At 40.7% G+C, this 15,952-nt stretch overlaps 1 protein-coding gene across 1 annotated transcript in view; it reads right to left on the bottom strand.

The window, feature by feature from the left end:
- Positions 1–260: 260 nt before the first annotated feature.
- Positions 261–15,952, bottom strand: part of MTFR1 (mitochondrial fission regulator 1) — an 81,140-nt gene continuing 65,448 nt past the window's right edge. Inside the window, exons 5-8 of the mRNA XM_064267762.1 lie at positions 14,200–14,435; positions 12,137–12,377; positions 11,370–11,526; positions 261–10,160 (exon numbers count right to left, since the gene is read on the bottom strand). Of these exons, the coding sequence (XP_064123832.1) occupies positions 10,092–10,160; positions 11,370–11,526; positions 12,137–12,377; positions 14,200–14,435 (703 nt within the window). The 3' untranslated portion in view covers positions 261–10,091. The remainder of the gene's footprint in view (positions 10,161–11,369; positions 11,527–12,136; positions 12,378–14,199; positions 14,436–15,952) is intronic.

Raw genomic sequence — 15,952 nt, 5'->3', positions numbered from 1 at the left:
TGTGGACCAGGGTGCCCTCGTCCCTGGATGATGTGAGATTTTCTGCCACTAGTTGTTTCTCCACATCAGCTTCTGATGGGCACATCATTAGATATTCCAGTACCTTCAGCCTTGTTCCAGCTGAGTCTACCTGGGCTCCGTTCCACCTGTTCTGACCCATTGCTGTATGTGTCTTACACTTTAACACTAAAACAATTGTCTTCTTTTCTTATTACCATTTTCTCAGAGGGAGACACCTTGGTGTTGCTCGTCTTTCCTGCCTATAATGTAAACCCATAGCAAAGTTGTATTTTTTTTTTTTAATGTATATGTGGGAATCACCTTCTCTAGCCCTTCTTAATTTGACCTATATTCTTTGAACACTGACTTACTAGAAAAAATTGGAGGAACAGTTAAATAATTTAGGAACTTGGGTTTAAAATAAGTGAATTGTGGAACGGAACGCAAAATTCAAATGAATTTTTAAGAAAAAAGCAGGGAACTTAAAAGAATTCCTGGGCATCTCCCAGCTCTTTGGGGGTCAGTGCCGACTCTTGGTGGTGAGGGTGTTCTACAAGTAAAGAGCTTTTGAGAGAAAAATTTGCAAGCCCTAGCTTAAAGAAAAACCAAAACAAAGCCTAGTTTCTGGTCAATATTTGTACTCATTGTAAATGTGATGATTTGTAATTGTTCATCTTTGTATAAAGTTGTAAAAATTTTATGTCCTTTGCAAATCTGGGAAATATATTTTTACCTTAGGTACAGGTTAGAGGTGCTAATTATTCCTTGAAAATTCCTAAAGTTGGTCTCCTTTTCTGAAATGCTTTCTTGGCTCTTACAGCTTTCTATTTTCTTAGAACTTTAAAACTTTCACATGAGAGGTTCCCTTCTGAAGGTATATACATATTTTGTTAAAACCCCCTCCTAATCAATATCTCCTGATTGAGAAAATACACAATGACTAGTATAAATTCATACTGTTTTTAAATAATGTGCATGTTAATCACCGTAACATCAGCACACACTGGAAACATACAGCAGTACAGATGTGTACCAGACCAAGCCTGCAGCCATTCTTTGCCAAGGATTTGCAGAGGCGCTGCCTCATTTTGAGGGCCCCCAGAGCCCATGGTGCCCAGGTGGAACCATCACTATTTGGTGGTGTGCTGACAGAGGGCACACAGCACATCTCCCCCATCTTCAGTGCCCTGTGCTTAGCACAGAGCGGCTACAAACTGGGCCATCAATAAATGTTTGTTGAACCAATTTATGTGGCATTAATGTGTTGCCTTTGTGATTGGCTGCTGATGTAAAAGTTGGTGGTTTGAACCTACCCATCAGCTCTGCAGAAGATAGTCTTAGGAAACTGCTTCTGTAAAGACTGCTGTTGTTGGGTACCGTCCAGTTGATTCTGACTCAACAGCCACCCCCTGTGACAGTAGAATTGCCTCAGGGTTTTCTGGGCTGTAATGTTTAGTGAAGCAGATCACCAGGTCAGATCACCAAGTTTTTCTCCCACAGAACTGCCACAAGGGCGCCTTTTGTAAAGATTACAGCCAAGAAAACCCTATGGAGCAGTTCTACTCTGTAACACAGAGTCGTCAGGAGTCGGGCTGACTTGATGGCAGCTAACAATAACAACATATCACTAAGAGAAATTATAAAGAAAGTAGTCTGTCTCTATGCTCAAGTCATGCAGTAAGCAATATTTGAGTTCCTGTTAGTACGGAGCACTGTACCAGACACAATAAAGGGGTATTAAAAATTAGAAAACAGGCTCTTTTCTCAAAATGTTTGTGTGAGATAATGACTTTTGAAAAGTGTTACATAATGACAGGTTTCTATATTGTACAAAAGAAAAGGAATGTGTTAGGCAAAATAATAAATGTTGGAGAGGTTGTGGAGAGACTGGAACACTTATATACTGCTGGTGGGAATGTAAAATGGTATAACCACTTTGAAAATCGATTTGGCACTTCCTTAAAAAACTAGAAATAGAATTACCATAGGATCCAGCAATCTCACTCCTTGGAATATATCCTAGAGAATTAAGAGCCTTTACACAAACAGATATATGCACACCCATGTTCACGCCAGCACTATTTACAATAGAAAAAATATGGAAGCAACCAAGGTTGCCCATCAACGGATGAATGGATAAATTATGGTATATTCACACAATGGAATACTACACATCAATAAAGAACAATGATGAATCTGTGAAACATTTCATAACGTGGAGGAATCTAGAAGGCATTATGCTGAGTGAAATTAGTTGCAAAAGGACAAATATTGTATAAAACCACTATTATAAGAACTCGAGAAATAGTTCAGAGAAGAAAATATTCTTTGATGGCTATGAGGGGAGGAGGGAGAGGGGTCTTCACTGGTTAGATAGTGGACAGGAATCATTTTGGGTGAAGGGAAGGACAACACACAATACAGGCGAGGTCAGCACAACTGGACTAAACTAAAAGCAAAGAAGTTTCCTACATAAACTGAACGCTTCAAAAGGCCAGCGCAGCAAGGGTGGGGGCTTGGGGACCATGGTTTCAGGGGACATCTAAGTCCATTGACATAACAAAATGTATTAATGTTCTGCATCCCACTTTGGTGAGTGGCGTCTGGGGTCTTAAATGCTAGCAAGCGGCCATCTAAGATGCATCAATTGGTCTCAACCCACCTAGAGCAAAGGAGAATGAAGAACACCAAACACACAAGGTAATTATGAGCCCAAGGGACAGAAAGCACCACATAAAGCAGAGACTGCATTAGCCTGAGACCAGAAGAACTAGATGGTGCCCGGCTACAACCGATGACAGTCCTGACAGGAAGTGCAACAGAGAACCCCTGAGGGAGCAGGAGAGTAGAGGGATGCAGACCCCAAATTCTCATAAAAAGTCCAGACTTAATGGTCTGAGACTAGAAGGACCCCGGAGGTCATGGTCCCCAGACCTTCTGTTAGGCCAAGACAGGAGCCATTCCCAAAGCCAACTCTTCAGACAGGGATTAGACTGGACTACGGGATAGAAAATGATACTAGTGAAGGATGAGCTTCTTGGATCAAGTAGACACATGAGACTATGTGGGCAGCTCCTGTCTAGAGGGGAGATGAGAGAGCAGAGGGGGTCCGAAGCTGGCCTAACAGACACAAAAATAGAGTGGAGGGGGAGAGCAATTAGGAGTATATAGCAAGGTGTGTATAAATTTTTGTATGAGAGACTGACTTGATTTGTAAACTTTCACTTAAAACACAATAAAAATTAAAAACAAAAAAAGCAATGCGTTAGGGTTGTTTAGTAGGAGAGTGAATGGCTCAATTCTGTTAATGATGAAAGTGACACCATTTCTAGTCATTCATGGACTTTATTGCTGTTAACATCCATAATTTGTAAAATATGTAGCTTTTAAGTTTGATTCTAAAATATAGTTATGCAAGTTCAGTATGCTACCTTTAACAAAATACTAACATCTTTTATCAATCACAATAAAAAATTTTAGTTTTATACCTACACTTTGTAAGTTGTCCTGAGACCCACCTTGGTTGAATGGTGGTGGAAAGAGAGAAACACCCTCATTTTCAATGTTAGATTTCTTGTTGCGGTTTAAAACTGAAGTGCAGTTGACTCCTTGGTCTATTGCGGCTTCCCTCTGGTCCCACCAAGAGTCTTTGGGGTAGGAAATTCTGTCTTGTGTTACCACCTTTACCTGTCAGCCCTGCTGCTGCACTGCACTTGTATGGATGAGATTTGTCAAGCATAGACTTGAAATGTCTCTTTACTGACTTGAAATGTCTCTTTACTGTTGGGGTCGAGCCATATCCTGTAAAGAATTGAGATTACATGATTTCCCAAATTCCCTTATCTTAGTTGAAATGTATAAGTTAGTTATATATCTGAAGACAAACGTTTTGAAGGAAATATCATAAGGGAATGTGCTCAAAGTCCCTAGTTGAACATTTGCAGAAAACAGAACTTTCGAATTTCTGAGAATCGTTACCACATCGGGGTTAGATTTTTCCACTGCGGGCTTCAGCTGAAGGATTCCTGTTCATGATAATGGAGTATGCATCTCAGGAACCCTGGTGAGGCCGGGCTGTAGGGAGCAGAACCTGGGCTGTCTCATTCAGAGACGCAGCTTCTTGCTGCATCAGCCTTTTCTCCCACACTCTGGTGCTCCTGGTACCCTTTCTGGCTTTTCTCTACCTTGCAGTTTCTGCTTAGAAAAGCGCTATAATATAGTTTTAAAAAGCACTGTCTTTACAGCCAGATCTTGGTTTCAGTCCTTTGTCACGTATTAACTGTGGACCCTTGGACAAGTTAGTGAACTTTAGACTTGCTTCCTAACCTGTGAAATGTCCACCTCTCACAAGTAAAATAAAATCAACGGCTGCTGTCTAATTAATTTCCTCATAATCTCTGCTTTATTGCTTCATGGATTCAACTGTACCTTGTGGCACAGTGTTTGAGCTGCTGCGGCTAACTACCTCACTCTCTCGAGGTTTCCTATTTCAAATCCTGACAGAGAATCTGATGGGACCAGCTTATCAAGGCTGTGTCCTCGGTCACAGGCCAATCTGTGGGTTCCCAGGTGTTCCCACCTGCAGAAGGCAGCAGAGGTTCAAATGCTGGGAGGATTGACCTGATCCCTGATATCAGTGCTTTATCTACCTCTCTACCCTTGTTGCTGACACCGTTACCAAATGACTTCCCCGACCATCATCTAGGTCTCTTCCTTTTTTACTCCTTAGTTGATATACAGATTCCACGTCTTAAAACCTGGGAAAGCCATCTCTTTCACCATTAGATAAAAGCATGTCAGCCAATGAAGAGGGAAGGCCCTTAGGCAACATTAACAGGCTTTTTGTATCCTTGGTAAAAATCCTCTTATGAAGAGCCTGGTCCTTCTCCCCTGCGCTTCTCTCCAAATTAAGGCCTTCCCAGCTGGGAACAAAGCAATTAAGAGGGACTGCCCTATGGTGGGCGTTTGGTATGTGTTATGGATTGAATTGTGTCCCCCCAAAATGTGTGTTAACTTGGCTAGGCCATGATTCCTAGTCTTGTGTGATTGTGCACCATTTTGTCATCTGATGTGATTTTCCTGTGTTGTAAATCCTACTTCTATGATGTTTATGAGGTACGATTAGAGGCAATTACAGTGAGTAAGGACTCAGTCCACAGGGTTAGGTTATATCTTGAGTCAGTCTCTTCTGAGATGTCAGAGAGAATCAAGTAGACAGGGGAGGGTCCTCATGCCACCAAGAAAGAAGCACCAGAAGCAGACCGCATCCTTTGGACCCAGGGTCCCTGTGTTGAGAGGCTCCCAGAACAGGGGAAGATTGATGACAAAGACCTTCCCCCGGAGCCAACAGAGGGAGAGAGAGAGAGAGCCTTCTCTGGAAGCAGATGCCTTGAATTCAGAATTCTAGCCACCTCAACTGTGAAAGAATAAATTTGTTAAAGCCATTCACTTTTGGTATTTTTGTTACAGCAGCACTAGATAACTAAGTATGGAATGGGAGGCACTATTTGGGTTATAAATTACCCGATCCAATCCCCAACGATCATGGGAGTGGTGCAGGACAGGGAAGCATTTTGTTCCATTGTGTATGGGTTACCATGAGTCAGGGATCAACTTGACAACAGCTAACATCATTTACCCTCCTGAGAATGTCTAAATTATACTCATGTTCTACTCTAACCTTATGGAAGGGCCCTCTGTGACCTTTAGAAGGGGCTGGAGCATCTGTCTCCCCTATTATCTTGCTCTTCAAGGTGCAGCATCCCATAGGATTCTTAATATGTTAGGTTAATGGGGAGACAAACCGAACTAAAGACTCTTAACTCTGACAGGAGCCCCAAGCTCATGTAAAATGATGTAACAGTGATAACTTAGTGCTCTACCATTAATAGAGTGTGTTCAAAATTCATTACTTCATTTAAGCCTTAATTTTTGAGCTGAGTTATTATTCCCATTTTAAACAGGTGGTGACTTGTTCAGGATCACATACACGAATCATGTAACCCCATGTCCAGCATTCTCTGGCTCTGACACTGTATGTGAAAAGTACTTTGTATACTCTACCAAAAAAGGACTATCTACATGGCTATTGAAAACTTGCTTGAATACTTTCAGCTTTCCAGTGTGTTTTCTCTTCTGGTAAATTATAGATTAACCAGTGTTTTCCCTTCTATTGTTTCAGATCCTAGCTACCTGATCTTTCTATTAGATTAATCTTTTGGGTCTCATAAATTATTAAAAGCTACATTAACAACCTTGATACCATTTCTTATTTTCCCACCTAACTCTGCAGTAGCCTTCAGTCTCCTTGGCCTCTCCGACACTAGGTAGCATATAGTAAACCTTCTATAGCACAGTTATTTACCACACATTTTCTGAGCGAACACCTACTAGGTGGTAGCAACCAGAGATACAAAGGTAATTAGGACCTGGTGCCTACCCTCAAGTCACTTCACCTAGTAACAGATGACTTGCTACATGGACAGCTATGGTGTTAGGTGCATGGTGGAGGTACAGAATGTTTTCCAATCCAATCAAATATGTGCCCATGTATACTTTCAAAAACCCAGTGCCGTTGAGTCAATTCCAACTCATAGCGACCCTATAGGACAGAGTAGAACTGCCCCTTGGAGTTTCCAAGGAGCGCCTGGTGGATTTGAACTGCCGACCCTTTGGTTAGCAGCTGTAGCACTTAACCACTACGTCACCAGGGTTTCCAATGTATACTTTACCACATCTAAATTGCAGTATACTAACACATGCTTCTTTTCTGTTAAAGCAGGGTCTTTTTTTTATTATCAGTTCCAGAAACATGCTAGCTCCTTCCTATTTACCAAGTTACAACTGGTTCCTCTTCTTCACTAAAGAGACGGTGGTAGCAATTTTGTTTAGCAGTTTGGTTGCTAATTTTAATCAAGGAGCCATCTTTAGGAGAGTCCAGGTTCATGAGCATTTAAATCTGGCCACTCTGATTAACACAGGCTCAAACCTTGTGTGGGACATCAACTCCAAGTGGCTCCCGATTCCTAAGATAGTTTCCTTACTTAGATTAGCATTTTAGTAAGTTTTGGAAAGCTGCACTTCTGATTCAATTTTGGAAATGTTTGTTTTACAGCTTTAAATGCTGGTAAGAACTTGAATGTTAAAATAATTGCTGGTTTCTTCACGGGATAAAAGCTGTACTGACCCTGGGTAATTGTAGAAATGACCTGCTGCCCTCAAAAATTCTGCCCTGCACAAAGCCAGAATGAAGTACATCTCCTTGGGAGCTCCCTGACAGTAGGGACCTGTCTTACTCATCACGAAGCTTCCGCTTTGTGGAATAACTAACCCACTTGTAGCACAGTGGCTCGTAATCTTTTCGGACCATGAACCTGAGACTCTGATGAAAGCTGACAACCCTCTCCGCAGAAATATACATTTAGGCACATATACGCCTAGGAGGCTCACTTAATAACAGATCGCAGGTTAAGAACCACTGCTCTGGAGTGGGAAGTGGGCTTGGTTCCTTTTTTCCCACCTGGTGCTGGATATTCTTCCAGGACTGTTGGGCGTGGATAGACTACAAGCTATCTTGATTGCACACCACATCCTGACCTTGTCTTGGCACTGAATGGGGCCTGTAAGTTCTTTGGTAACCTTAGGACTCAAAAGATACAAGGAAACCATAAACGATATTAAAATCACCATTGAGGATTATGGCCTAACTCCCTGGGTGCCTTAAGATACATAAACTCTCATAATGTATCCTAAGGAAAAACAGAAACATATTTTCAATACAATGGCTAGGTTGTACTATATATTACTCACTTTCAACTGCAACAGAGAGTGGAACAGCATTGCTTCTGCCTAACGTCTTGTGATTGAACCTACCTTAAAATATTGTGAGGACCCTTGTTTTTTTTTTCTTGTTTATATCCCAGACCTACCACGGAACAGCTGTGTGACCTTGGCCAAGAAGCTACCTCGTGAGGTTGATGTGAATATTAAAGGAGATGCTTCTGCATGTAACATACTGAACACTGTGCTTGGCACACAGAAAGTGCTTGATGAATAACTTCCAATTTTTGAAACATAATTATAGGTGTTCACAGGTGTGTGTGTGTATAGTGAGGGTCTCTGAACTAGTAAGAACTCATAGTCGACTAAACATCATACCAAATTACTTACCTTTCTGAGCCTCAGCTATAAAATGTAGAGCTCGACTATTTTTACGATTGTTCACTTCAGGTATTGATGTTGGCTGGGGGAACCAGAAACTGAGTGAAATGGGATGGAGAAAGAGATTTCACCAATGCCAAAAGTGGATTTAGGGCTTGAGGAACCTAAGGAAACTCCTACCAAGTGACTGTCCTCCTATCCCTCTTGAGAGCCATTTAATAGAAATGGTGAATGAGTTACATGATGTAAGTTCTTTTAAGGAACATGTTTCCACTTCCTTAAAGCAAATTATCCTGAAAGAAGTCACATGTACAATGTAAAAGAATCTTACGTACTGTAAAAAGGGAAATGTATATATATAATAGGACTATGGTCTGGGAAAATAAAAGTTTGCTTTATTTTAAAACAGTAACTTCCTTATATTGGAACATTGGCCAAAATTCAATACTGATAAAAATATAAATTGCTTAGGAGGTCAGAATATTATCACGTGAACTGTCTAAACTTCTTTTTAAAGGCAGAATTTTTAAACCATATAAAACAAACAGAAAGAACGTATATCAACCACATGTATAAAATAAGCCACAGTTCAAATTTAAGCTGGATAACCAAACCATGTCAGTTACCTCAACTAATTTGTGTTATTAAGAGAATGTTGTGCATATTTTCGATAACTTAAAAGTGAATGTTTATCTACTCTTCCCATCTTTTAAATCCCACAGGAAGTATAATATTTTTTTCTAGATTTAAATAATAAATCAAAATATTTACTCATGGTAGGAGATTCTGGTATTAACTGTGGCTGAATTTATCAGAAATAGAAAACCATGAAGATTTATTATGCACCTAAAAATTATCACAGAAGCAATTCCTTACAAGTCTTAGATGAGAAGGGCAGCTCTCCACTTTCCAACAGTATCTAAGGTTTATACCACATAATGTAATTGAACAGAACAGCATTCTGACCAGTGATAAACAATTTATAGGACATTCTTTCACCTATTCAATAATGTTTCATTACGAAGCTAATATTTTGACCAATATTAAAATTTTAAAACTCCATTATGTGCTGACATTTCCAAAAGTGTTATTAACTTGGAACAAGTCTCCTTTATGAAGCCATTTATTAAACTGCAAGAAAAGAAGATGGTATATTCTGGTTTTTATTGACAAAGGATTTAGTTCACTAATTTGATTCCTCACCATTTGACAACTATATTTCCTTCCTCAGTGCGATCACACTGAGGCAAAAGCAACTCTCCTGGTCCTCTACTTCCCTTAAAAAAAAACCATTGTGGAATTTCATCAGTGAACATCATCTTGTCCCTACTCAAACCCCACCTCCAAGGAAAAGGTGAGAGAGAATCTAAGATATAAGTTCCGTTCGAGGCAAGAAGATTCCCATCTCAAATTGAATATTTCACTGCAACAACTTACGCTACACCAGCTGTTCCATCATTGTATCATAAATTATCACTGGACACAAATGAATATAACAACAGTACCCTCACTGCCGTCATCACTAATTTAACATAAACTTTTATATCCAAACATATGCATATAAAACATTTGTACAGATAAATTAGTGTTTGGGAATTTAAAACCTCACAATAACACCCACAAGTGTCCCTTCTATGTTCTGAAACCCATACAACTGTTTTCAAGACTAATACCCCGAACATGCCAACTATACGTTACAAACATGTCAGAATACACCTGTTATAGATAGTTCTAGAACTGACCACCTTATAAAAAGCAAAAAACAAAAACTCAGTGCTTTTGTTACTGCTTAATCCTCTATTTAGATTTAAAAGGAGGTCACTGAATGCTAAAGTCAGGTATTTACTAAATAGTGTTGATTTCTACTAGCCAGCTTAGCCCTAGTAAACCAGCAGCTGAATGAGGATAGTCTTTCTCAGCTCACTGTCTATTTAAGAACTGGCAACATTTTCAACTAAAGTCTTCATTTTTCCTGTAGGCTTCAACATGTGTGGTCCAAACTGGAAAAGAAACAAACAAAACATATGAATAAAGATACTGATTCACATAACAATAATATGCTTTCATCTCCTCCCCTGAAATCATGGATCAGAGGGGTGGGTATTCTTGCATGGAAAAGCAAGCAGTAATTGGTAACATCAACACCTTTATGAACTGACAGATCTGTATAAACACATGACATTATCAACACAGTGAAAGGCAAAAGCCCACGTGAAGGCTAGTGAAGGCGATTCTGACTCACAGCAACCCTACAGGACATAACAGCACTGCCCCCATAGGGTTTCCCGGCTTTAAGTCTTTATGGAAGGAGACTGCCACATCTTTCTCCTGCGGAAGGGCTGGTGGGTTCGAACCGCTGACCTTTTGGTTAGCAGCCAAGCACTTAACCACTGAACACCAGGGCTTCTTCATTGAAAGGCAAAGAGGTAACCAAATTACTTCCTAGAAAACCACAATCATATTAGCAATACACTAGGTTAGCCTAATTTTACCTTTCTGAATAAAAAAAGGAAGTACATAGTTTCTTTTCCAATCTCTAAGGAGTTTCAATGGTGCTGGAATTTGAGATCCCTGCCTCTCTGGAATAGATAAGCACATGTGCCCTGTGGTAGTAATTTGGATAAAGCAAACTTCGAAATTAGGATTTGAGAGGTTTTTTTTTTTTTTTTATGCAATCTACTAAATCTTCAACTATGATATCGCACATATCCTTCAAGGCCCAGGACATATCTCACCCTCTCAGAAAGCTTTCAGAGGGTGTCCTGAGAGAAACTGATCTTTCTTTAGTTTGAATTTCTACATCATGATACATTTGGCCCTCAGATATAAATTTTATCATAATGCATTTCATTTCATTATATTTAAATATAACAAGGTGTGGAAAATTTAACATTGGAGATTGCTAAGCAGTGTGATCAAGGGCTAATTTTTGTTTTCTTCTTTGTACTTTTCTGTAAGTTCCAAACTGCTACTATAAACAACTATTATTTTATATTCTATAAGTAGGAAAAAAAAAACATAAGTGCTAAACAAAGATGCCATCTTTTATCCAGCTAGCTGTGATCTACTTTTTGGCAGGGACTAAATCTCTTATCACACACCCTCTGGTTCTCCCAGGGGACACAGTGGAATATCTCGAGAAATGTAGTCGTCTAGTGGTTGGGTCACTGCTGTGCTGTAGCAAGACAGAACTCTGCGCTAATACTCACCAACGCCGTTTCGGAGGTGGCCTCTGACTCAGACCTCGGAATTACTTTTTCAACCTCGCTTCGATACCGAAATGCAAACTTCTTTTTCAGAGCCTCTGCGATGAGGGCGGCAGGGTCAGTAGTGTCCGCGGGCTTGGGCCTGGCATCTTGCTCAGACCTGAGATAAGTGAACAGAAACCAAGGGCACGTTTCAGTACGCTGGCGTCCCTCAGGGGGTGCTCTGTCTGCCCTTCCAGGCCTCACAGCACCTTGCGAGCATCAGGACACGCCAGAAAGATAGTCTGCTATGCTAACAGCAGTGAGATGAAACCTTGGGTTTAGGTTCCACAAAAGCACACAAAAGTGCCCAATTCATAGCCACTCAATGCATCTCAAGAGCACGTACGATTTCATTCTTCTCAGAGTACCCAGGGACTAGCATAAAACCTAAAAAGTCAAACTGCTGCCATTGAGTCGATTCCAACTAATTGTGACCCTACGGTAGGTACATAATATATCTCTATCGAATGAATGACTGAGCAATAATACTAGGCTTTCTACGAAAGGGCTGATATTTAAGTAAGATGAGGGAAAATTAAAAAAAAAAAATCTGGAGCTGTTTATTCTGCTAATCTCTTAGCTACTGCAACGCATCTGTTTTAACTAAAAACTTAAAGAACTGTTCATGGTAGGCATTTCATAAAACAGTTTCTCAAGAAGCCTCGTAGTTTATGTTATAAGATATAAAACAATGAGGAAAGTGAGAAAGACGGGAAATGTGTCCTCACCTCTTCACTGACCGAAGTTTTACACTATTCATGTCTTTAAGAATTTCTAGCATATTTGGCATGTCAGGTTTCTTTGGACTGTTTTTAACCAAAATCTTCCCAGCATTGGCTTTTTGCGCTCTTCGCTCTTTAATCAGGTCGATGGCAGATCTGCTTTGGTGGAGCCCTGCTGAAGGGAGCGGAGGGGGCGGCGGGACGGAGGGTAGGGCCACGGTCACAGACGTGGCAGAGTCTGAGTCGCCTACAGAAGTAAGGAAAAATACATTCAGTCCCTTGGCAATATACAAACACCAGTTTTTAACAGCAAAATCTGTTAAGGACTTCTGTATAACTGAGGACAACGTCCTGAAGAAGGGTCTCAGCTACGTAAGTAGAAGGGCAGTTTCAGTTACTTCGTTGGAAACGCCTGAGTCTCGGTTACTCCGTCACTCGATCCAACTCTCAGCAGATGGAAAAGTTCCACTGAACTCAACAGGAGAGTTTTTCTAATACTGAATGTTTGACTGGGGCACGGTTTGTAAGTACTTTCAGCAGAAGTACAGAACAGTCTATACTTCGTAAATATCCCTACTGTCAATAAATACAGCTTGACATTCAGTACTACTGAACGATTTGAAAAACCTAAGATTCATTTTCAGTATACTTTACAGACAAGATTTATTAAGCATTAAAAGCCTGCACTGACTAGAATGTTTTTAAATGAAAAAGTTTTAGATTTATTGTTGAACAAATTTCTGGAGGAAAAAGGAGTATTATACTTAATTTCCAAAAAAAGTAGTTAAGAGGTAATTAAAAAAAAGAACTATGTGGTTATGGAATAAACTACCCACCAATCCACTGCCGTCAAGTCGATTTCGACTCGTTAAGGAATAAGGACCTAAAATTCACCCTTCTGCATAACTGAAGGTTAGAGTTATTTGTTGGGTGAACGATATTGGCTGGGGGGAGGGGTGGCTCTTGATGCAAAAAGAGTTTCATTCAAATATTTAGATTATAAATAGAACATCTAAACGTAAACTCCAAAACTACCTTCCTGCTTATGGCAGTTTTCCTGGTCTGCCAGAAGAGGGGGGTAAAGGAAAAGAAAAATGCAATCTAAAGTTTAAGAAAAAGGGCTTTAGGTTTTTAAAAAGTTCTATGTTGTTCAGATTTCGTTCAGGTAACACCTCCACATGGTGCACTCCCCTCTCTGCCCATCTCTGCTACATCCGGGCTGGACGAGGTTTCACGGTGGATTAAGTTACGCTCCAGAAGCAAAGAGGCGCAAGGCAGGGTAGCTGTCCTTATCCCTTAGACAGACTGGTGGTGAACACCGAGTCCAGCCAGGACTCAGGAACAACAGGAAGAGCCACCACCACGCACCAGCAGGTTAGTAGGCTAGAATTTCCAGCTGTGGTTCTTCTCCAAAGGGACAATGCCCCACTAATAACGGCAACAATCTTGGACCGGCCGTCAGAAGACCTGAATTCGGTTTCTACTCTGGGCAAGAGGGAGAAAAATGACCATTACATAGCTACTATGTGCTAGAGGCATCTGACACAATTCCCACATTAAATCTCATAATAGGCCAGTAACATAGGTACTGTTATCTCCACTTTCAAGATGGAAAGGGAGGCAGAAAGGCCAAGGTAACCTGCCTCAGGGAATGTAGATGAGTAAACAGCATTCAACCCCAGTATGTTTGCTGAGGGCGGAAACCCAGGCTGCGTTCACTACATCGCAGTTTTGGGATTGCCTCACGTCTGTTCTGACTGGTGCCATTATCACAGACAACTAAGTTTTCTATAAGAAAGGAAATCACTTACAGCAGTAGCAATTCAACTGTATGAATTTCAATGTTTTCCAAATATATTTTCTAGCCATACTCTAGTGTCAGGATCATTCAAAACAAACAAATACATTTACACTTGACTGGGCTCTGTACCAGACTATGCAAACGAGGACTGACAGTTGGTTTACTAATGCTCCCAATAGTTGCTACATATTAATGAATTTTAAAATAAGTGATGTTCTCCTAATTCTCGGTCTGCCTGTGAAAGCAAGTGGATGCAGGACGTGCACACCTGCGGTGAGAGTTTGCTGCTCCTGCAGGGTCACGATTTTGGCGATCTGGGCTCGCAGAACTGCAAGCTCACTTTCCAGAGCAGAGATCTTCCGCAGGGCTTCCTCATTGGCCAGCGCCACAGTCCTCGGCAGAGCCTCTTCCTGAGACGGGTTTGGTAAGGAGACCTGCCTGCTTGGAGGATTCTCAAAAAGAGGAAGGTCCTCCTGAAGGGGCTGTCTGGACCTGACTTCTGTCCTGCGAGAAGACATAAAGGTACAAAAGGTGGGCTGTCATAGGCCCCATGAGGGGACATGAAAAACCATCACTGCCAGTTCACAGAGTATCAGAACACAATGCCTGGGATCACCTTTTCAGGTGACCTTACTTAAATCCCCTCCTACAAGTTTCAGATCAACAAAGCACTTGTCAACCTTATTTAGACACCACATCTGGGGTTCTTACTGCCATCATCTTTCTCAATCTTAGCCGCTATATAAGCCAACGAGCCAGCAATATCAGGAGGCATCACAGAGTCCAACAATGTTTTTGCTAAATTCATGTTTTCTTTTGAGGTAAGGAGAAGAAACTTTTAATGCTCTTAAAATACAGCAAACTACCTACAAGTAGTCCCCGACCTATGGCGTATCCCAGCTGCAAGGAACCACATTTAGGACCATTTGTTTTTTTTTTTTTTTGGTAGCTCTTGTTAGTAACATGTACTACATACAATGTCATGGTGCATAATTTGCTGACGTTGAGATTCTCAGGTGTTAACCTGCAGATGTCAAAGATCAGATTTATAAAGATACTGAGAATAAAATGCAATCATAATGAAAATTTAAAAATATTCGACTTATGTCAGGATGGAAGGAAGGACAAAGGAGAGAAAGGAAGGGAAGTAAGGGAAGGGAGAGGGAAGGAGGAAGGAAGAAAGGAAGGGAGGAAACCCTTACTTAGGGCAGCAATATGCACAGCTAAAGGACACTTCCCAGTTTTCCTTGTAGTTTTGCACGCCTGTGTGACTGATTTTGGCTAACAAGACGCAGGCAAAATGTCAGCGAGCCAGACAATCTAGTAAGGCTGCTTTAAAGGGAGGCAACTCCATGGAAAAGGAAGTCCTATCATCTCCAGCCCCACTTCTCCTCCTGCTGAGTGCCTTCAGTAAATGCGACGTGAGGACTGGACTCCGTTGTCAGAGGCCCAGAGCTAACCTCCAGTATGGAAGCCCACACCGAGGCTGGCAGAGGGGCTGGCTAGGTCCCTACACTACGGAGCCACTATAAGCTCTAAACCATCTACCCTTGGATGTCTTTGAGAAAGAAAAAACTACTTTGAAAGGAAAAATAAACTTCCATCTTGTTTAAGCCACAATTATTTTGGACTCTCAATTATGTGCAGTCAAACTTAATCCTAACCGTTAGGACATTCAACTACATTAAATTCTCTTTCAGTTTTCCTTTAACTGTTGTTAGTTGTCATCTAGCTCATTCCAACTCACAGCAATCCCATGTTAGTATTTTATTTTTGCTTAAGAGTTGTGATAATTCTTCATTGTTTTGACTCTATTTTGAATGCAGGTGTTTTTCTTCATATCTAATTCCATTTATGCCCTTGTTAATTAAACTATCATATACAGAGGATGTCTGCATTTTTTTTTTTTTTTTTTTTTTTGCCTATAGCCCTTTTTAAACAAAAAGATTTGGAGAATAAATGTCCTGGCTCTTACCTTGCCCTGGCATTTTTTTTTTTTTTTTTTTGCCTATAGCCCTTTT

This window comes from Loxodonta africana, chromosome 14, assembly GCF_030014295.1.
Source record: "Loxodonta africana isolate mLoxAfr1 chromosome 14, mLoxAfr1.hap2, whole genome shotgun sequence".
NCBI lineage: Eukaryota > Metazoa > Chordata > Mammalia > Proboscidea > Elephantidae > Loxodonta > Loxodonta africana.
This window is presented reverse-complemented; position numbering and strand designations above follow the sequence as displayed.